The sequence below is a fragment of the Astyanax mexicanus genome, chromosome 6 (assembly GCF_023375975.1).
Source record: "Astyanax mexicanus isolate ESR-SI-001 chromosome 6, AstMex3_surface, whole genome shotgun sequence".
Taxonomy (NCBI): Eukaryota; Metazoa; Chordata; class Actinopteri; order Characiformes; family Acestrorhamphidae; genus Astyanax; species Astyanax mexicanus.
This window is the reverse complement of record NC_064413.1, coordinates 6380355-6404101: the sequence shown is the minus strand read 5'-3', so window position 1 is coordinate 6404101 and position 23747 is coordinate 6380355. Positions and strand designations below refer to the sequence as shown.

Genomic DNA, 23747 nt, shown 5'->3' with positions numbered 1-23747 from the left:
CAGAACAGCTTAATCACTTGATTCTCTCAATGATGAGCAGCTTCCTCGAACCCTGTGACAGTGCCGATTATCTACTGCTTTGACTTTAGTAAAAATGTGGGTTTGGAATGATTCCTAACATTTTTCGAATTGTCAAAAATTAAGAACGATGCAGCACATAAACAATGTATCGGAGAAAAAGCGTTAAACTCATCCTAAATATGTAGTGAGCTAAAAGTGGAATTAGGAGGAAAAAATTATACTCCACTAAATACAGGTACAGTATGTTAGTACTTAAGTACAGTAGTGAGGTAAATGTGAAATTTTACAGTATATATTTTATATATATATATATATGTATATATATATATATATATATATATATTTTTTTTTTATATTTCAAATTTGCTACAATTTTAGCATCACATATAAAATGTATTAAATGTGTGTTTAGTTGTTGGTACATGAAATGGCTCTATTTTTGTTGCATTAATGGAAATGTCTAGTTCCATTCACCACCACTGTGTAGAAATCTACCCATTATCAGAATTGTTTAATGTTTCTACAACGAATCACAATTTCACACTACCCCCTCCCCACACACACAGAGAATGACTCTGAATCACAGAGCAATTTCCCTTTAAATAGATCCTTTAATGATGATGGCCGGTACATTAACACATCAAAAGCGTAAGCTAACTGCCTTTTACTCAAAGGTGTCTAAAGTATTCCCATTCATTACTCTGGAGGTAGAAGTATAGATATTCAGGTTAAACTTAAAGTAAAAAAGTAAAAGTAATGTAAGGGGTAAAATAAAACCATTAAGAACAAAAGCTTAGGCCTATTGTGCACAATGTACTTGTAGTAGATTTGTAAGTGTACTTTTTTCAATGCTTCTAGACTAAACTGGCCCAATTTAAGTATAATAAAGTATACTTTTTTAAGAATGCTTTGAGTGTTCACTTTATATACACAACTAGTTTATTAATACAGGTAAAAATAAAACTTAGATGTAAACTAGTATTGTAATCTTAAGTTTTATATGTTGTTTTATTCTATAAAATACAGACACAATTTCTCCCAAACTCCAAATAAAAATATCGTCATTTAGAGCATTTATTTGCAGATAATGAGAAATGGCTGAAATAACAAAAAAGATGCTGAGCTTTCAGACCTCAAATAATGCAAAGAAAACAAGTTTATATTCATAAAGTTTTAAGAGTTCAGAAATAATTAAATTAATCAGCTTTCATACATCTTGGCATTATGTTCTCCTCCACCAGTCTTACACACTGCACCCAGCCTTAGTGGAAATCTGGAAATCTAAGCTTACTGTAAATAAACGGAAATGGTTTACTCACTCAAATAAACAGTTTTCAGGAGAGGAATCTGTGTAGATTAACATCCAGCGCTCGTTTGACTTCAAAAGAAAATGTTTTTTTTTTAAGAATTACAGTTTTGTGTACTTAGCTTAGCTTTACAACTGAATTAGAGGAAGTACTGAATTAGACGGACAACATGGTGACACCATTGTTCCTTACTAGTGAATACAGTATATTTTGATCAGAAGACTAGGTATATGCCAAATGTGCTTAGTATTTTCTGTAGACTTGTCTAAACCAAGTAATCTTTGTTTAAAATAAGTATACTAATAGTACAGTTGAATAAACTTCTTTTTTGTAAGGGGAGTCTCTGCACGGATCATCTTCATACTAGGCTGCATACGTCTGCTATGTTCTTGCTGGAGTGTGATGTGACGTTTGCAAGTGTGATTAAAGTCTCAACCAGTGAATCCATGGCTTTCAGATTCAGAAGAATCATACAGTGAGGTTTAATTGTTTGTGCTTAGCCAACTGAACTGAATCACTGCATCAACCTACCTATCTACTCCCCCATTCAAACTCATGCTGATGTCTTCCCCAGGCTTTTTCTCAGCTCCTCCAAGGCTATCCCAGGATGTCTGCGTGTGTGTACGTCTTTACTTTCTGGTTGAGCTTGAAGGTTGTGTTGGTATCACAAATAAAAACAAGAATTTGATTTGGTTTATTGAATTGTCTTTTAATGGCATGTATAAGAGCAGTGGAAAAAAGCAAAGGACAGTCAGATAACGCTTAAAGTACACTACAATAAAAAGACTAGCGCAAAATTAATCAAAAGTATTAAAGAAATAACATGTCTAGAATGTCGTACCAGTGTTCTTCAAACTCATAGGTCTTTAAGAATCTATAAATCACGCTGCGTTTTTTTTTTTTTTTTTTAAGCGACGGAGTTGTTTTGCTTAGCTTGATTTCAGAACTCGTATTTTCTCGTGTTAACTCCTGCAATAATTCCCATTATTTACACGTTACAGGATGTCCTTCTGTTTCTAACGGCTACGCATCGCTAACTGTACGTATCTCCAATCCAGCACTAATTGACCTACATGCTACGATCTCCATTGTTCTCTCTCAACCGAAGTAAGTGGCTTGGAAGGTGCCTCCTGCAGTAACTCAGAGGGCGGTGATCCCTGAAAGACGAAAGATTGGACTGCAGATCGTCAGTTCGTCTGATTCGTGAACATTATTGCATAATTTCATAGCAGAAATGCTAGTTGGCCAGCCTGCCTCTGAAAGAGATATGTTGTCTCAAGCGCAAACCCTTCTCTTAGGACTTGGCACAATATCACCCCTCCCACCCATCACCCAACCCAACCCCCCCAACCCCCAAATCTATCACAATCTCTCTTTCTTTATCCCTCTGACCCAAAAACCCCATCCCACCCCTACCCCACCCTCCCGTACCCTATACGCTAATATCACAATCACTCAGGCGCTCCCTCGTCCTGATTTTTTTTCTCTCTCTTTCTATCTCTCTTTTAGATGGATCGTCAGTTCCAGATCTTCAGGAAGCTGTCCCATGATCCCGTGCAGCAGGCCATCCCGTCAGCCGTCACCCCGATGCAGCTTACGCGGTTATCGTGGCCGGCCAGCACACCTGAGTGAGGGAGAAAGGTCAGAAATTACCTTTATTCACAGTTTTATGGCATTTATCTATTTTCCCTCCTATTAAATTTAATTTAAAACTCCCATTTTCCATTTAAAGGTCTTATTTTATTTTTATTTTTTTTATTTTTCCTTTTTTTTATTTTATAATTTAGCAGTTCATACGATATACCGGAGGGGAATTTAGAACTGGTATGCATGTTTCACATACCACCACACCACTAGAGGCGCTACAGAGCGATATGTAGAAGTGTTCTACACACTGTGTAGAACAGTGCTGCCAAAGAAGCACACAGCTGCCAGATAACGCTAGCCAGTTAGCATAACAAGCTAACAACACTGCAATGACTGGAGTGCAATCAATCCACAGCTCAGAGAAAAGTTCCTTTTGTCCCCCAGACGGTCATTTATTCAGCACATTAAAATTAAAAAGATTAAACTCTGGATAAAAAGAAGGAACTATAGCAGCTTTAAAAATACTAATACTGTGGCTTAAAGAATAATATAACTGAATTTCTTTGTTAACTGGAGAAAGAAGGGAACTGTGGCTGATTTTAACACTGTAATGCCTCTAATAGCTTCCGAAAAACATTATAAATTATAAATATATATAATTGTGTCTGACTTTTGCATTAGAACATTTTGAGAAATATCTTTTTTAAACAATCATTGAGTATTTTAGGTCCATTTATTGTGTTCATGGAACTATTTAAAATATTTAGTTTTAAAAAGGATGCTGTGTTAGTTGTTGTTGGTGTTTCTTCAGCTGTTTTTCTGATAATGTTTTTCTGATAATTAGTGTTTTATATTAAATATACTTATTATATAACTTATATAAAAGCCCAATCATGCAAAAATAAATAATTGAGAAATACAGTTGAAAAACACTGTGATATACATTTTTGGTCATACCACCCAGCACTAACTCAGACCTATAAAAATCTGCTATTTTTGTCGACTTTCAGTTGTTTTATTTATGAGTCATTTTTAATATTTTTAGGGGTGAAAATTTAAATTCTTACCATACAATGAAACATTTTTATTTGTTTCTATCTAAACCAAAAACATGAAGAAGCTCCATCACATCTTCTCAAACTGCCACTATCACAACACCACTGGAGCTCAACACGCTTGGAGGAGAACACTAAAGGCCAGTTATACTTCTGCATCGAACGTCTGCATCGAGAGTGCACTATACAGCGGAGCATGTTTATACTTCTGTCTCTGTGTGTGTCTGCCTCTCTTCGTCACTCTGCTGGTTAAACTGCATAGCCAGGAATGTGTGTGCAGGAGCGCTAAGCCCGTGGCCCAATGGTGAAGCTACATTGTTCAGTTGGTATATCTACTCTATTTCTCATTCCCCCTGATGAGCTTTTGTCTCAACCACCATCTTTTTTCCACCCCTTCTAGTTTCCCACCAGCCTCAGCCTCACTCACCCACTCTCTCGGCTTTGAGCGAGTCCCAGATGTTGCAGTTGAAGTCATCGTAGCCAGCCAGGATGAGCCGCCCCGAGAGCGAGGGGGCGATGGAGGTGACTCCGCACATGATGCTGGAGTCCTGGTAGGTGATGAGCTCCTGGTCAGCGCGGAGGTCATACAGCTTACAGGTGGCGTCGTCAGAGCCTGTGATCACCGCATTACCGTTGGGGAAAAACTACGGAGGGAAGAGGAAGGTTGGCCATTATCTAACTTTATTCTCACCAGAAAATACTTTTGTAGAAGTAACAGTTTAAAAGTAAGAGTGTAAAAATGCTGGTTTTAAAACTAATTAAAGAATAATAGTAAAATAATGTAAGAGGAAAAAAAGACATTAAGGACAAAATCTTAGGCCGTGCTACAGAATCCTATAGTGCCCCACCCCTCCCTCCCCAAAACAAATTTTTCCAAAAGCCATAATGACTATAATGTTATATTAAAATGTTAATGTTGATAAATTTGGGATGCACTAGGCAAAACCATAGTTGGGACATTTTGAGAGCTTAAGTTCTCTTGAGTCACAGATCATCTTCATACTAGACTACATACACCTGCTACGTAGCGTCAGAGGAATAAATCTGGTTGGAAGTGTGTGTAGATAATTATCTGGAATGTTTCTATCTTAGCGGCGGAAAACACAGGTGCGCCACTGATTGAATAAAACTCCAACAACAGTGAACAGTCAGCCGTCCAATTATATCTTAATCATGCAGAAGAACAATGCCTGTCATGTGTACACCCCTGCTCATTACACATAGTGCGCAAATCCAGCTTTTACATCCACAAAAAAAAAACAGAATAAAGAATAAAATAACATTGCTGTTCCCTTAAATGAGCTGCAGGTGTACCTTCACAGCGTGAACACGCAGGTCAGAATCCTCTGACCTAAGATGCATAAAAGCACAGCGCTGTTAAGAAATCAGCATGCCAAAGTCAGAGCACAGCTGGCTCTTAAAGGGAATGACAACTGGCACACTGATTGCCTTTTTTCACAAATGCCCAAAACACACCCTTGATTATTTAAGAGAATTAGTGCATGTTTCGAGCTGCGCAAGGTGTATTTTTTGTGCCCTTACGATACCAAAGAAACACCAACATGCTCTTAATCCTATCACTAAAATAGGGCCCAAAAACTATGAAGGAACACATATGCAGTAGGTAACACACAAAAAAGGGTTTCACTTCATAAAAACCCAACCCAGGTGGTTTGGACAAGTTGGAGCGCTGAGTGAAGGTTAAGCAGTTAACAAGAGCTCAGCACTTTTGGAGAATCAAAGCTCACATTTGGAAAACCATTCCAGGTTCTACCTCATGAAGCCGACTGAGAAGTCGACTGAGAGCCGACTTTGAAACACCTAAAATATAAAACATATTTTGGCTCATTTAACACTTTGTTTACTTCATAATTGCAAATGTATTCCTTTGTTTAGTTTTAATGCCTTTAATATTAATCTACAATGATTCAAATAATAAAAACAAAGAAAAAAGCATTAAATTAGAAGGAGTATGTCCAAACTTTTGACTGGTACTGTGTATGTACATAATATAGAGACTCACAGCTATAGCGTTAATATCACTCTCATGGCCGCTGAAGGTCTGTCTGCACTGGCCCTCCCGTATGTCCCACAGTTTAGCTGTGAAGTCGCAGGCCCCTGAAATAAAGGTCTTAAAGTCCAGGGGCACGGCCAGGCTCATGCAGTCGCCAGTGTGACCAGCGAACACAGTCTTCTGTGTGCCCGTCTCAATGTCCCACAGAACACTGAGGAGACAACAGAAAACTCAGTATGTTTGCTTTATATACACTACATTAACATACACAACATACACTTATCATGGACATGAATTTCATAGCAAAATTTCATTGTTTTTACCTTTTAATAGAAAAGCCCATGTCCATCATACTGTTTTCAAAACAACTACAATATAGCCTGTGTTTATCATACAGTCTATGTTAATCATCAGGTACAGATACTATATAGCCAAATGTTCATTACGTTGTTTTAAAACACTACATTATAGTCGAACATTCATCACACATTTAAATTAGAGACTATTTAGAGACTATTTAGGTTCATCACACTTTAGAAACGCTACAATATAGTTTAACATTTATCATACTGTGCTTAAAAATGGATAAAATAACACCCTAAATTCATCATACTGTGTTCGAAACAACTACAATTTAGCCTATGTTTATCATATAGCCAAATGTTCAACATACTGTTTAAAAACACTAAAATATAGTCTAACATCCATCACACTATGTTTAAACTAATACAATTCAGCTTATGTGTATCATACTGTGTTTAAACTAACTTAATATAGCCTAACATACATTACACATGTTTAAAATAGAAAATGTTTTCCAGGAAAATCTTACAGCACTTATGCTTCCCTCTGCTGGCAACTTTTATTTTCCAGCAGGAAAACTGCCAAAAGTACCAATTGGTCTTATATTCAAATACTGACTTTTTTTTTTTATTATTGGCTTTAAACCATAATATATGAGTTTCACATTTTAAACTGTATTTCTGAAATAAAGTAACTTTTCAATGATATTCTATTTTTTGAGATGCACTAATATGTTTGGAAAAGTAAAGATATTAGGAGTGAGACAATAATACACAAGAACACTCTATGAACTGTTAAGCTGTGAACGGCTCAAGATATATAAAAAATAAAATATTGAAGAAGCAACAGAACCTCAAAGAATCAGCTAGACTTCAAAACATTACACGTACCAGGTACAGTCTCCAGAGCTGGTGATGATCTCAGCGTCACTCAGGAAGCGACAGCAGGATAGGTAGCCTAGGTCATAAACAAAAGCCGAGAATCAGCAACTCATCCTTTTAAGAAATAATTTGGTTAAGAAATTAAATTCACATGTAGTTGATCAGCCAAAAAAAAAAGGTTCAATCTTCTGAGTTTTTACTATGTGCTAAAGCTAAAAGGCTAACTGAGTTAATGGAGCTAATGTTGCTAACAAGTAATGAATGTTTATATACAGTACCAGTCAAAAGTTTGGACACACCTTAAACTCAGCGTTTTTTTTCTTTCTTTATTTTAAAATGTTCTGCATTTTAGATTAATACGAAATTCAACCAAAATATGAAGAAAATATGGAATTATTTAGTAAACAAAAAAAGTGTTAAACAATTAAGAATATGTTTTATATTTTAGATTCTTCAAAGTAGCACCTCTTGCTTAGATTACAGTTTTACACATCTTGGCTTTATGAGGTAGAGTCACCTGGAAGTCAGGCTTTCAGTTAACAGCAGTGCTGAACTTGTCAAGAGTTAATTACTTGAATTTCTTGTCTCTTAAAGTGTTTGAGAGCATCAGTTGTAAAGTTGTGAAGAGGTAGAGTTGGTTGGTATACAGTGAATAGTGAATATTTGAATAATGATCTAATCCATATTATGAGAAGCAAGAACTACTCAACTAAGTAAAGAAATTAAATACTTTAAGAAATGAAATGTCAGCTTTTGTTTTTGTTTCTTAATACAGGACGAAATCCCCTCTTGCTATCCATCTTTCAGCCAGTTCTCCCAGTTCAAGGTAGGGCAAGGCTACACACTGATGGTAAGTGAGGATTGGGGTGACATACCTATTTTGCAAATAAATGATTCCAGGAGCCAATAGGAAAGATATACTTCATGTGTAACATACTAAGAAATGTTCGGTAAACTTTCAAACAGTCTCAGCTGTTAAGTGTAGGTAATATTTTCTCAAAATATGAAATGAACCCAAATAAAGTGAGTGGATCTGACATATTTATTTTTAGCAAATTAGGTTCACAATGTTTAGTAATTTAGTCATTTAATGGCTTTCCTGAAGTATGTTGTACTGTTGAATATTTGAAAAATCTCCATTCAGCTGGTTAATAAATTATGGTCTTATATATGCAGGGGATTAAAACTATATAGAGTGCAACCTTATTTCTCAATAGTACGACCTTCATTTTTCTTTTTGTCAGCTGTCTCCATGTGGTTTAAGGCTCATATCCCTGTCTAAACCAATGAGAGCGAGTGAAGGGCAGAACCCCTTTATTTAAACATCACTCAGAATCCGACGAGGCATGTTTTTTGACATTATTAATTAGGAAACAGCAATTAATTTAGCTCAGAAATACAGTTAGCATGAACGGTTAGCCGTTAGATATCTCCATCACCACCAGCAGTCTGTTAGCCAAGCTAGCATTGGACTGATTGCTGCATTCTGGTGTTGTAAAGGTATCAACAGTGTTGGGCACATTACTTTGAAAAAGCAATTAGTTATAGTTACTAGTTACTTCTCCAAAAAAAAGTAACTGAGTTACTAACGGAGTTACTTCACTATAAAAGTAACTAGTTACCAGTAAAAGTAACCATTGACTTACTTTTGTTATTTGCCCCGTAAAAAAAATGAACAAAAGAAAATAAATTATGTAATTACTATTATTATTAGAAAAATAACAAGCGAAAATAAACCCAAAATGTTGACAAAAATATAATCTAACAAATAAAAAAAAAATAAGAAACGAAAAACTCCACATGACCAAAGAAAATTACTAAGACTTGTAATACTGAAAAAAAAAACGGAAAAACCAAATACACGTCTGGGGATAAAAATTAAACAAACTAAACCAAACCACACTCAAAAGAAAAATGTATGTATAAACAAAACAAAAGAATGGACAAAAACAACAATCCATTAAAAAACTCATTTAAAACAATCACAGGCTTTCTGTGCAGAATAATAAAAGTTTTGGTTACACAGGAAATTTGGCAGTGTTAAATCAACACTGTTAGTGTTAAATCCACACTTATTAGTGTTAAACTTTACACTCTCAGTGTTGATTTAACACTAACAGTGTTAATTTAACACTGCCAAATTTCCTGTGTAGTTTCAGTTCCAAATCATGAAAACAGCTCACCAAAACCTCAACCTATCCTTTATATTCGACAATGTTTGATTAACTTACACGTCCTTACTTATTTTTATTTATTTATTTATTTACAAGTCAATACTGCCTAGATGGACAGTGCAAAAAAAAAAGCCAACCTGTAAAACTGTGGTGTTAAAGGCAATGCAGTCGAAAATTAATGTTCACCTTACATATGTATCATCCCCATGAAACATATTTTACAGTGTGCACTGGAAAAGAGGCCTAAGTGAGTGAGTGAGTGTGTGTGTGTGTGTGTGTGTTCACCTGTGTGGGCGGCCAGCTCCCTCATGACCTTGACGTTGCCATCTTTGGCCTTCAGGTTGTAGATGGAGCACATGTTGTCCAGTCCTCCGCATGCCACCATGTTTCCTGAGGGGGCGTAGGAGCAGGTCATCACCCAGGAAGACTTCAGAGGGATGGCATTTACCTGGGACACGGGCATGGGGAAGAATTCACAGGGTAATCAAACTTTATATATGTGTTTACACACTGTTCTGCACACTGGAGACATTTGGTGTAAAATGGACTTGGGTTCTAAGAAGCAGATGTCTGTTTGCCCCCAGGTTTCAGAAATACAGAGCTTTTAGCTGATGCTCCCAACTGTAAGGCTAAGGCTTACAATGCTAGTGATAGGGGCATAGAGTTGCCCGTGTAAAGAACACATTATTGCACACCATTAGCACGCTCACAGTAGATCCACATTTTATTGTTAGAATTCCAAGGGTCCTGACATTTAAAAAGGCACCCCAGGTTCATTTCACACCAAATTTCTCCTTTAAGATCAGTGGGATACTGAATCACACACAGCAGATAAAATACATCAGGTCTTAATCATCTGAAGTTCAAAATAAAGACTATCCACTTTAGATGCTATAGCTCAGCTTATAGAGCATATTATTTTGTTTCTAAACTCAAGCAGAAGTATTTCTGAGTGGAGAAGGGATAAAATATTGTGTTTACTGGTACCAGTGTGCTGGAAAGACCATCCCTGCCCCAAGCCTAGTATATTCATTCTAAAAACTGGGGTGTCTGTTCACTTTTCATGGGAGTTTTTCTGGCCATGTCATACGTCTTTCTGTACTTACGTCACACGTACACCCTCTAAAAGAGGATCCGGCTCAGTTTTACTGAACACAATTGGCTGGTGGAGCAATGGAGACTTCAGAATGGGATCTCAGAGCTCAGTAGCTCATTCACCCATAGTAAGACAAAGAAATTAAGCAATGAAGTTACTGAGTGAGCGCTCTCTCTCTCACTCTCTGACTGAACATAACCTGGAATCGGATTCATCCACTTAAAATGATTATTCCGCATGCTCTGTGAAATCCCAAAACTTAAGGACATCAGCTTTAAAATGTTAATGTTGATAAATTGGGGATGCATTAGACTCCCTAGTGTTTCAGCTGCATATATGCCCATTAACAATAATGTATTTTAGTACAATGCAATGTAAATATATTAAAGTTAAACCTTAGTGTGAACATTTCGAGAGCTTAAGTTCTCGTGAGTCTTTGCCTGGATCATCTTCATACTAGGCTACATACGTCTGCTAAGTTCTTGCTGGAGTTTTGGGGGCGGGCAGGACGTGTGCAGGTGTGATGGATCACAGTATAAACCAATATGGTGTTGGAATGGTATATGCTTATACTTCTCTACATCCAATCACAATAAGACACTCTAACTGGATGGAGAGATTTATCTGGATAGGGGTTTTATTGAACGATGAGAAGCTAGAATGAAAACAAGCTGAAATTAAATAGGAGTAACAAGGCTGTTTTTAAAATGTAAGTAGTAAAAAGTTCAGATAACTGTGTAGAAATGTAAGAAGTAGTAAAAAAGTCGTAAAAGTCGTCTGATAAATAATTGCTTCAGTAAAGTATAGATAAACAATATTTTTCATAAGTAACGTTACAAAGTATTTGTGCTTCATTACTTAACGACTCGGCTGACCCCTACCTTGAACCACTCCTCTACCAGGAACCCCCAACAAGACCTGCCTGATGTTTGGGAGATGTTCTGATCCAGTATTTTTGAACATCACAGTTTGGTTCTTGTCATGGTGTCATAGATTCTTACCAATTTTCCAGCTTCAAAAACATTCAATAGCTTCAATAACTGACTGTTCAATTGTTGTCTAATATATACTATCCTATAACAAGTTTTCAGAGCTATTAACTTCACCTGTCAGTGGTTTTTATGTAATGGCTAAATTGATGAACATAGAAAATAGTGAACTGCAACATATCTCAAAAGTGGTCACTAGATGGCGTGCTTGCCATGCTTGCTTGGTGTTGGGTGAATAGATTTGCATCTGAACACATTAGAGTCTGTTGTACTCAGAGACTGTAAAAAAGATGGACGCCGTGTCTCCGTTCCCATTCATTCAATGAAAATGAAGCCAAAATCTTCCGCCATGTTGGCGATCCTGCCACCTGATTCTGCGCAGTAGAGACCAGAGGAGGGAGAAAGACTGTGGAGAGACAGCCTACTCATTTGAATAACCCCGCCCCTGAGGGTTGCCTCGCGGTCCCCGACTGCAGAGCGGGGCGGAGCGGAGCTGACGGTCTGTTATTGGTCCCGCCCATAAGCAGCCCTTTTACCATAACCACACCTTTTTTGAATAGAGCTGAATAACGTTTTAAAAAACGAATTCTGTGGGAATATAAAAATTTGACAATATAAGCAGAGGTTACACTAGCTGCTGCATTTAAATAAAGGAGGTAGAATTACAGTATATTAGAAAAAAACGTGATTGAAAGTCTGTTGTCTGTTTTGCCATTGAAACCTATGGGGATGGGTGGAGTTACACAGCTTTCTGCAGCCGAACAGCAGGGGGCGCCCGACCTGTGGTGGCTTCACTTTTGAGAGACGATGCTCTGTCCAGCTATATACAGTCTATGGTTGTACTAAATCCTCTCTCAGTGTTCTGTACCTTGTTGGTGGTGTAGCTGTCCCACACAATCAGCTTTCCATCCTGAGAGGCACTCACACACAGTCTGAGAAAAAAAGAGAGAGAGAGATAATAGCATAAATAATAATAAAAAAAACATACAGAGAAAACAGACTACAGTGACCAGCATTTATCAGGGGGTTGATTCCATCAGTGTTGTCCAGTTTTATTTTTAAAGGAAAATATATGGAGTAAATTTGTGCCAATAATTTACGCAAAAATAGAATCTGCAATCAAAACTTTAGGAAACAAAAGGAAAAAGTGTATGTTGCCAGTTCAAAAGAGAAAAATAATATATAAAACATAGCAAATATATATATTTAAATATACTTTGTTACTTTGTTTTGTCGTAATTCTTTGCAATTATTTAAAACATATTTCAGTTTAGATTTTGCCAGTCTTTGCTTTCATTTTTGTGTTTTTGTTGATTTTCTGTGATTTTTTTGTGGATTTTGTCGTTAAAGACTTTTGCTTCTGAAATCTGTCATTTGCTTCTGCTTATTTATTTTTTTGCTTCGGAGTTTGGGCATAGTTTTCACGGTTGGGCGGGGCTTAGAATCCCAACCGAAATATTTTTTTTATGGGTTAGTTCTCTAAGTAGAGAGTTTTTATTTTTGTGGCCCAAATAAAAATATTTTAATTTGAGAATAAAGTTTAAATATTATGAGATTAAAGACAATATAACAAGATTAAGGTCATAATATTACAAGATTAAAGTCGTAATTTTACGAGAGAATAATGTTGTAGTATTTTGAGGGAAATGTAGTTCTAACTGCTTGTGCTGCAGTTTAAGAATGATGCACAGAGAGAGGGAAAGGGGCATTTACTGCTCATGATCTGTTAAAGGGCTGCTGTGATTATCATAAGTTATATACATTTCTAACCTGCTGCATATTAATGCTCTGTTGTTACAGTTAGATAATACAGTGACTAGATTCTGACATGGTGGTGTCTCTACCTGTAGCCTAATCTTCAGCTCCCCACCACAAGAAGCCTCCCATGTGGGGAGAGCTTGGGTTACTTCGTGGGAGTTTTGGTTTTTGCGACCAAAGGAACATAAATACAATCAATTCCAGTCATGAATAAAGGAAATAAATCTTTTAGTAATGCAGGATGACTGTTTATGTGTTACTGCAGTAAGCATTTAAGGTGGAACGGAAATCTGAATAAGATGATGGTGAAAAATCAAAATCAAGTTCAGGTTCATCAAGTTCTGGTCAGTTTTTATTTTATTTCCCATTTTTGTTTGGATCATCAAATAAAAAACAGCAAATACAAGCTGTTATTTGCTTTTTGTTATTATATTTAAAAACAAAATAACATTGTTTTTTGATTTTCCCATTATGGATTCTCAACTAGATGTAAAAAGAACAAACAGCACACTGATTCTTACTAATTCACCAAGTCCCTTTAAATCTCATCAAAGGCAGCAGGCTCTCAGAGTGTCAATCCAATTATCCAATCACAGCTTTACGCTTTACTTTTTACACAGTTAAAAGAAAGCCTGATTTACCATACAGTAAACACACAACACACACACACAGTAGCCTGTTGGTCAGACATTTGGAACAGTCTAAAGGCTTTTTCACATTGGCAGCAGTAGCCGCATTGCTTTCAGCTGCTCATCATTGAGTGAATCAAGAGATCAAGCTGATTCTATAAGAATAGCTTCCATTCTTTTGTTCCCTCTGAGAACTTTTCACTGCTTTCTGTAATAACTACTCTAATAACACAGTATTGTACTTTTACTTTCAGTACTTCAGTACTACATTTTACTATAAGCTACTTGCGATTCAGTACAAACAGTACAAAACAGTAAGTGGAAGCCATCCTCGCTGTGGAGATCTGCACAAGCGCAGTAGCCATAAAATGCTTACATTTTTTTTTATTTTTTTTATGTATTTCTAAGTATGAATGCAAGAAAAAATGTTCATCATGTTTTTTTTATCAGCTTTATCAGTGATTTAAAATATGTTTCTAAAATGGGATTCAGATGTTTGGTCCAACATTTGGTCCGTTTATTCCAGTATTGTGCTCCCTCCCAATTAAAACAAATGGAAGACTGGTATTGCATGAGTGGAAATAAGCACCTGGTCACTGACTTAACTAAGTTGTTTATATTTTATATATATAAGTCACAGGACACATTTTTATTTCATAAGCGATAGGAAAAATTACAACACTTTAAACTCTTAACTCTAAATACCCCAGCAAGTAATGGGGGGTTATGTTTTAGACTTTGTCCCCAACATGGCCGCCATCTTAAAAGCCACTATATTAAATTTCAGAAATAAAAGACATTCCTGCGACATTTTACTCACGTTGTAAATTGGTTGTGTCTTTCAAAATGCTCGGAACGTCGACTGTATACAAAGGGTTATTCACTTGTATGGCAACCTACGCTTAGGGATGAGGAATGAAACTTACTTCGAGTCTGTGGACCAGTGCATGGCGTAGATTTTGGCCAGATGTCCTCTCAGGGTCTTCCTGGTTTTCAGCTGGACTCGGCTCACCACAACCGTCCCTGAGACCGTGTCCTGCAGTGTGGCGTCCTGCACTGCCTTGCGTGCAGCCTGCAGGGTTAAAGAATTCACGGTTACAAATAGACATTGCCTGCCACCAGAGAATCTCTAGAGCAATTGAGAGATTCCAGAAGCAAAAGACCATAGCAGAAAAATTCTGAGAAAATCCACAATAACAAAAATATGAAAGCAAATAAAAAAAGTATATTTAAAAATATACAGTGGTATGAACAAATCTCATAAGAAGCTATAGGAGTTTAGTTTTAAGGGTGACTTACACTAATGTTATTAAGGAATAGCAACAAAGCTAATTAAAGGACCCAAAGGGTTGCCTTGTGCACATGTCAAGTCGTAATTATGACCTACAACTTGCAACGTAAGTAGAAATTTCCATGGAGAACTTGAAGGTAGCCTAATACACGTCCCCTCTACGAATATTGTGGACCCTTGATGGCCCCTTACTCATAAAAATCCTAGATCCTTTGGTGACAAGGCTTTATATTTCAAGGCCTCAGTCACATCCATTTTACAAACTGACAAGAGCCATAGATGTTCTAAACCAGGGGTCGGCAATTAAGTTTGGCCGCGGGCTAGATATTTTCCCAGCCATTAGGTGATGGGCCACAAAAAAAAAAATCTGTTTTGGAAAATGAAGTGTAATGGGATGGAGTGCTACAGACTAGTAGCTTTCCAGCCCAGAAGGTTGTTGAACCCAATTGAAGAACAGTTGATCTCAAAGCAGGTAAACCCAAGAAAAAAGAAAACAATAAATAAATAAATAAACACACCGCTTCTCACGCAGGATCAAACCCGTGTCGTCAGGGTCGCAGTCCAATACACTACCACTGCCCAGGCTAGTGAATTGGGAAAATAACGCCCTTATAAGGAGATAGGGAGCCCAAGAACGGGCGTAAAAAACGAAAATGGCTGGAAACCAAAGTCACGCAGAGCGCGATAGAGACACAGGGGAGGGATGTAAACAAAAGATTGCCAGAGATGCATTTAATTTTTCATTTTTTTCATTATTGTTCATTATAGTTCAAACAACCTCACAGCCAGATGTTTCATGCTTGGCCGTCTATTGCCGACCCCTGTCTTTTACTATGACTGTATAGCTTTATGCTACGAACTCGTAGCTTAAGCTTTAAGACACTAACAGTAATTTCGTCCTTCAGGCTTTCTGCCTCCTTTCGAAGCTGCTCCATTTCCCCCATGGCGCTGGTAATCAGGCACGGTCACCGGAAGTCCGATCTGGTGAACAGAGAGAAGTCTGAGAAACAGAAATAAAAGTAATAAAAGGTGAATCAAAGCATAACGAGGTCAGTTTTATCTTTGCTAGATAAATCATGGCTTTTGTTTTGAGGACTAATCATCTTGTGGCACGGGACGGTGGCGGAGCTGCAGCTCACCCTGCCTCGGACGAACATTTGCAATTCAAACTCCTCTCAACTGGCTTGCAAATGCTCACAAATAAGGATGCACGCAAAACATACACTTATACAACACCATTCCCACAAAGCATTCAAAAACCTACACACACACACACACGTACACACTTAACTCACACATACACACACAAACTCACTTACACAAACAATAGTGCATTTTATTGGATTTGATATTTTTTTAACATTGTAACTCTGTAAGACTAACTCACGTGACTGTTCAGAACTCTTGAGCAGTTACAAATATGAACTCATTGTTAAATTTTACAATACCTGCAAATACTACACAATAAAAGTCCCCCAAAGTCAAAGACACGATCATGACATAAAATAACATTACAAAGTAGCAATCCTAAACAATTCACAATTATTACTTTGCTTGAAAAATTTGGGTATTACATCACTGGATAATACTACACAATAAAAGCCCCGACATATAATTATATAAGACACCCTCATAAGTTTTTAACCAATATTTAGTTATTAGTTAGTTATTTCCTGGGAAATATGACATAATAAAAGTCCCAACACATGTTATTCTGTAAAATCAAGTCTATTAATTCTAACTTTAATATTTAAAGTTATCTGTACCAATCCCAAACAGTTAATGAACAGCAATTAGTCTGTATTTGTGTATTACATTACTGGACAATATTCCACAGTAAAAGTCCCAACACAATATTATTTAAGACACACTCTATTCATTGTACAATTAAAGTTTGTACCAATCATAAATAGCTACTAATTTGTGACCAGTTTCTAGCCTATATTCAGTTATTAGTTTGCTGGAAAATACGACATAATAAAAGCCCCCAACACGTTATTCTGTAAGATCAATTCTATTAATTAGTTTTAACTCTATTGTTATCATGTTTGTACCAATCCCAAACAGTTAATGAACAGCAATTAGACTGTATCTGGGTATTACATTACTGGACAATGATCCACAGTAAAAGTCCCAACACATTATTATTTTTTTATGACTCACTCTATTGATTTCACAATTAAAGTTTGTTCTAATAATAAATAACCCAGCAATTTATGACTAGTTCCTAGCCTATATTTAGTTACTATTTTGCTGGAAAATACGACATAATTAAAGCCCCAACACATGTTATTCTGTAAGATCAATTCTAATATTTTTAACTATATTATTTTAATGTTTGTACCAATTAATAAACAGTTATTAGTCTGTATTTGGGTATTACATTACTGGATATTACTACACAGTATTATTTTTACTTCACATGAATTTTTTATGACACACTCTTTTTATTCTACAATTAAAGTTTGTACCAATAATACATTAACCAGCAATTTGTGACCTTTTCTAGCCTATTATTAGTTTTTTGGAAAAAAATGTGACGTCATAAAAGTCCCAACACATTTTATTCTGTATAATGAATTCTATTCATTCTTACCCTATTATTTTAATGTTTGTACCAATCAAAACAGTTCATAAACAGTAATTAGTCTGTAGTTGGTTAATACATTACTGAACAATGTTACACAGTAAAAGTCCCAACATATTAAATTCTGTATGACTGTTAAATTTAATTACTTAATTATTTGAATGTTTATTCCAATTCTAAACAACACGTAAACAGTGACTAGGCCACCAATGGTTATTACATTACTGGATAATAATACACAGTAAAAGTCCCAACACATTATTATTTAAGATAAAATCTATTTACTAAACAATTTAAAAAGTTTAAAGTTGTTAGTCTATATACCGTTATTACTTTGTGGGAAAATACTACATAATAAAAGTCCCCACATACGTACAGTAATTCTGTAAGACTAAATCAATCTTTCAATGTAACAGTTTAATATTATTTTAACATCTACACCAATCCTAATTAACCTGGCTTCTCATGAGCAGTGATAACAAGCCTTCAACATGCTTTCTAGGCTTTACTAATTAGCCTAATTAGTTTTAATATAATAATATATTAAGATATAACATACTAAAAGCACACATACTATCTTACCCTAATTAATTAGAATGTTTTTTAAAGCTGCGTCAATTAAAAAAAAAACATAGTATTAACATAGTATAAATAAGATTAAAAATCATTATACAAGAATGTATATAATTACTACACCAACAGGCCTTACCGTCAAGAGTAAGAGTAGATTTATGCTCTTTTTTCTGGAATTTCTGTGTAAATCTGTGTTTGTGTCTCTAGCCGAGCTCTGATGACTAAACGACTTTGCCTAAAATTTGTTTGAGGAGGGAGAGAGGGAGGGAACGGCGCAGTCGGGGATATTAGTCAAAGGGTTTCACTTTACACCTGTTTCAGTACGAGCAGAAATGAACCAAAAGCCTGCAGTTAGGTTTGGAAGAATTTTAATAAAATTATGATTAAAACAGAAGCAATATCATATCCCTCTGCATTAAATTTCATTGATTTATTTAACCACATAAACAATATCAAAATAATAAGATAATAGAAAGTAGCTGGTTGGGTGTTTAATGTATAACTATTATTTTACTATTTATTATTAATAGTATTACACTTCTTTACATTCATTTTGTCATTTTTAACTTTTTACATAGCGTTTTCGTATTGTGTCACATTTGAATGATAAATGGACCAATAGGAATGCTCCATAATGAACAAAAATGTTTTACATTAAATTAGTTACCTAAAATATATATATATATATATTTTTTTCATGTATAAAATGTAAATAATACAAATGTATATATATATATATATATATATATATATATATATATATATATATATATATATATATATATATATATATATATGGATAAAACTTTATTATTTTACTGTTCATTAATTTTTTTGTGATTGACTTTGTATTAAATTTTAAAGCAGTATAATAACATCATACAAAGCACATAACATATCAAAACATCCAGCCAACTTTGCCAAAGCATCCAACTAACCTCGCCAGAACATCCAGCCAACCTCTACAAAACATCCAGTTAACCTCACCAAAACATCCAGCCAACATTCACCAAACATCCAGCCAACCTCAGCAAAAAATCCATCAAACCTCAACCAAACATTCAGCCAACCTCAACAAAACATCCAGCCAACCTCGACAAATATTGAGCCAACCTCACCAAAACATCCAGCTCATCTTACCAAACATTCAGCCAACCTCAGCAACACATCCAGTCAACCTTGCTAAACATTCAGCCAACCTTAACAAAACATCCAGCCAACCTCACCAAATATTCAGGCAACCTCACCAAAACATCTAGTTAACCTCACAGAAACATCCACCTATCATTTTCAAAACATCCAGCAACCTTCTCAAAACATCCAGACAACCACACCAAATATTTAGACAACCACACCAAACATTCAGCCAACCTTACCAAAACATCTAGTTAACCTCACAGAAACATCCACCTATCATTTTCAAAACATCCAGCAACCTTCTCAAAACATCCAGACAACCACACCAAATATTTAGACAACCACACCAAACATTCAGCCAACCTTACCAAAACATCTAGCTAACTTTGCCAAAGCATCCAGCAAACTTCACCAAAACATATAGCTAACCTCCCAACACATCCAGCTAACCTCACAAAACATTCAGCCAACCTCACAGAAACAGCCAACCTACCTCCTTAAAACATCCAGCTTACCTTCTTATAAACATCCACCTAACCTCTGACACATCCAGCCGACCTCACCAAAACATCCAGCCAACCTCACCAAACATCCAGCTGACCTCACCAAACATCCAGCCAACCTCACCAAAACATCCAGCCAACCTCAACAAAACATCCAGCTTACCTTCTTAAAAACATCCAGCTAACCTCTGACACATCCGTCTGACCTCACCAAAACATCCAGCCAACCTCAACAAAACATCCAGCCAACCTCACCAAAACATCCAGCCAACCTCAACAAAACATCCAGCCAACCTCAACAAAACATCCAGCCAACCTCAACAAAACATCCAGCCAACCTCAACAAAACATGAAGCTAGCATTGCCAAAGCATACAGCTAATCTCCTCAAAACAAACAGCTAACATAACAAATAACATCAGATGTCACCAAAACAACTAGCTAACCTCCCTAAAACATCCAGCCATTCTCATCAAAACATCCAGTTTACCCCACCAAACATCCAAGTAACCTCACCAAAACATTCAACTATCCTTGCCAAAATATCCAGCCAACCTCACCAAAACATCCTGCTAACCTCACCAAAACATCCAATAAAATGCAGAGGCACAGAATGGATTAATATAATGCAATTGAACTCAATTAACTCAAATAGAATGCAATGGAATGGACTGGAATATAATGTAGTGGGAATAAATGAGCTGAAATATTATTGCAATCTAATTAAATGAACTGGAAAATAATTTAATTAAATTCAATGAACATAAACAGAATGCAATTGAGTTGAACTGGAATAAAATGCAAAGAAATTAAATAAACTGCAATGGAATGAAGTGAAATAGAGGAATGGATGGAATGGAATAGATGTGGAATAATATGGAATAAAATAAAAAACAATGCAGCGTGTTAAATTACATTTAATGTAATTAAATGAATTAGAATATAATGCTGTGGAGTTAAATAAGCTGAAATAGAATGCAATTGAATAAAAAGAATGGAATTCTAATGGAATAAAGTAGAATGCAGTGGAATTGGAGATTTCTATTTATTTATATTTATAGATTTATATTTATAGTTATTTTTAGATTAGCTGTACTTTGCTGTAGTTTGGTGTGTGTGAAAGTTTAATGTGTGGTACTGGTGATGTTAGTGGTTTTATTGTTATGTTGGTTTAACTGCTGGTAAAACAGAGACAGTATTGTTGTTATGGGGCTTCAAAGATAGTAAACACAAATATCTGCATAATCTAAAATCAGAAAATAACAAAATAGAGGGATTGATACTGGGTGCGGAGCTGTGGACCAATCAGAGTGAGAGAGGGATGGATGGATAGACAGAGGGAGGGAGGGAGAAAGGGAGGGAAGAGAGAGAGAGATGGTTTAAATCCAGGCTGCTGAGATTTTAAGGGAGGCCTTTTGAGTCAAATCTGCTCTCATCCGATTACTGACTGCTCTTTGCATCTGGATAAGAGGCGGCCGGGCGGGCGGGCAGGCGGGCCAGCCGGTGGGTGGGGGTGTGTGGTGATGGGGGTGGGGGGTGGATGGTGTAGACAGACAGTGTGAGGGAGAGTGAAGCCGGCTGTGCGGTTAATGGGTGTGTGAGTGTGGCCTAGACATTTGAATCCTGGATACTGCTGCTGCTTTCACGTCAGATCACTTTGTTGTCTGAAGGTTTTTATTACTGTAGAAAATGAATGAAGATCTGGGTGACCTGTTTAAATCACTCACTTTAAACTTTTACACAGATTTTAACTAAAATAAAAGAGTTTTTAAAGTTTGATATAAGTTTTATTGTGGACGGTTTTGACTTGAAAATAAAACTGAAATATTTTTGGCATATTTGCTGCTGCTGCTTTTATTACTATTTGGCAAATCTACCAATAATAAAAATATAAAAAAATATATAAAATAATTGGTCATATACTGTATTGAGAATACTGAGTAATATTTATTAATGAAATTAACTGTATCAATAGAGTTTTATTTATCCATTTATTTATAATTTGGATCAATATTTATACAAGTATTTTAAACAGGCTCTTGACCTTTCTTTTGAAACCCATATTAAATAAAATACTATGCTCAATCCTTATTATTTCAAATTTGTCATTTAAAAATGTAGTTTCCTCATTTAATAAGTCACTGATTAAATTAATCACTTCTTTTGTCCGGATGCGACACAAATTCATCACTTTAGTTAATTTGGTTCCTTTGTTCTTTGTTCTACAGTGTTGGAGTTTGTTTGTATTTGTCTGGCTGCTGTGCTCTGGCCTTAATGGTATCATATAGAATTAAATGAACTCGACTACAATAAAATTAAGATGAATTAAAATTTAATTAAATATAAAAGAACATAATGGAATAGAATAAAAGGTGGTGGATTTAAACAGAATAGGATGCATTACAATTAACTGAATGGACCAGAATGCAGTGAAATTAAATGCAGTGGAACAGAATTGAATTGAACTAAATATAATGCAGTGGAATGGAACTGTTGAATTATATGTAATAAATAGAAAGAATGCAGTGTAATTTAATTAAATAAAAAAAGTGATGGACTTAAATACAACGCAGAGAAACAGAATAGAATGAAATAGGATGCAATTACATTCAATGAACTCAAATAGAATGCAAAAATAAATAAATGAACTGGAATAGAATACAATAGAAATGGATGAACTGAAACAGAATATAATAGAAATAGATGAACTTGAATAGAATGTAATAGTAATGGATGAACTTGAATAGAATGTAATAAAATTAAATAATCTGGAATAGAATAAAAAAATAAATACATGAACTGGAATGAAATGTAATATAATTAAATGACCTGGAATAGAATAAAAAATAAATAAATGAACTGGAATAAAATGTATTAGAATTAAATGAACTGGAATAGAATGCAATTTATTTGAACTAAAATAGAATTCAATGAAATTAAATATACTGAACTAAACACAATTGAATTAAGTAAACTAAAATAGAATGTAATGGGGATTAAAGAAACTGGAATAGAATGCAATGAAAAAAAAATGAAATAAAACAATACAATTTAATAAAACCGAACTAAAACACACTTTAAATAAATAAACTGAAAATAGAATGTAAAGGGATTAAATTAATAAGTAATTCAATTAACTGGAGTAGAATGCAATAAAATTAATTGAACTGGAATTGAATACAGTGGAATTAAATGTATAGGAATCTATTAGATGGGAGTGGGAGATGATTGGAGAGAAATGGGAAACATGGGATAGGAAAACAATGGGACGGAATATAATTGAAAGTGAAATTTGAAGAAATAAATGATCTGTAATGCAGAAGAGTATATTAAAAGGGATCAACAAGGAACTGCAGTGGAATGGAATAGAGAATACAGGAGAATAGAGTTAAATGAAACAGAAGAAAAAGAAACTGAATGCACTGGAATGCAGTAGAATACAGTAGAAAGAAATGTAGAGTATACTGGAATAGAAAAAATAGGAAATAGGAAAAAAACAATGGAATGGAATCTCTTACCTTCTCCTGTTGAGTTTGATTCTCTGTGTTTCTTTATTTAATGTATTTTATTGTGTTTAATTGTTGTAGCTCAGTTACTCCAGTGTTGCTCGGGGCTCGGCGTGTCCCGGCAGCCTGCCTCACATGGAGCTCTCCTCTCACCTCCCGATCTCTCCGTCCGCCTCACTGCCTCCCCTGCCACTCTGTGATGGACAGATGAGGATTGGTGGGGATGAAATGAGATCAGAGTCAGAGGGATAAAGCAGGGGATGGAGAGAGAAAGAGGCAGATAGAGGGAGGGAGGAAGTGATGGAGAGAGGGATGCGGGGCCAGGAGGGAAGGTGTG

The 23747-nt window shown here is 35.7% G+C and overlaps 1 protein-coding gene across 2 annotated transcripts; it reads right to left on the bottom strand.

Moving 5' to 3' along the window:
- Nucleotides 1-2735: 2735 nt before the first annotated feature.
- Nucleotides 2736-23646, bottom strand: gnb3a (guanine nucleotide binding protein (G protein), beta polypeptide 3a). 2 transcript variants are annotated; one of them, XM_007250885.4, is made up of 9 exons: nt 23423-23646; nt 15993-16105; nt 14741-14886; nt 12296-12359; nt 9628-9790; nt 7178-7244; nt 5994-6195; nt 4398-4614; nt 2736-2952 (listed from the first exon to the last, which is right to left on the bottom strand). In XM_007250885.4, exons 2-9 carry the CDS (start codon nt 16047-16049, stop codon nt 2846-2848), a joined length of 1023 nt encoding a protein of 340 aa, XP_007250947.2. In that variant the 5' UTR covers nt 16050-16105; nt 23423-23646; the 3' UTR covers nt 2736-2845. The 2 variants fall into 2 exon arrangements, with proteins under 2 accessions (XP_007250947.2, XP_022530029.2); XM_022674308.2 differs by lacking the exon at nt 23423-23646 and adding an exon at nt 18402-18523.
- Between the last annotated feature and the right edge of the window lie 101 nt (nt 23647-23747).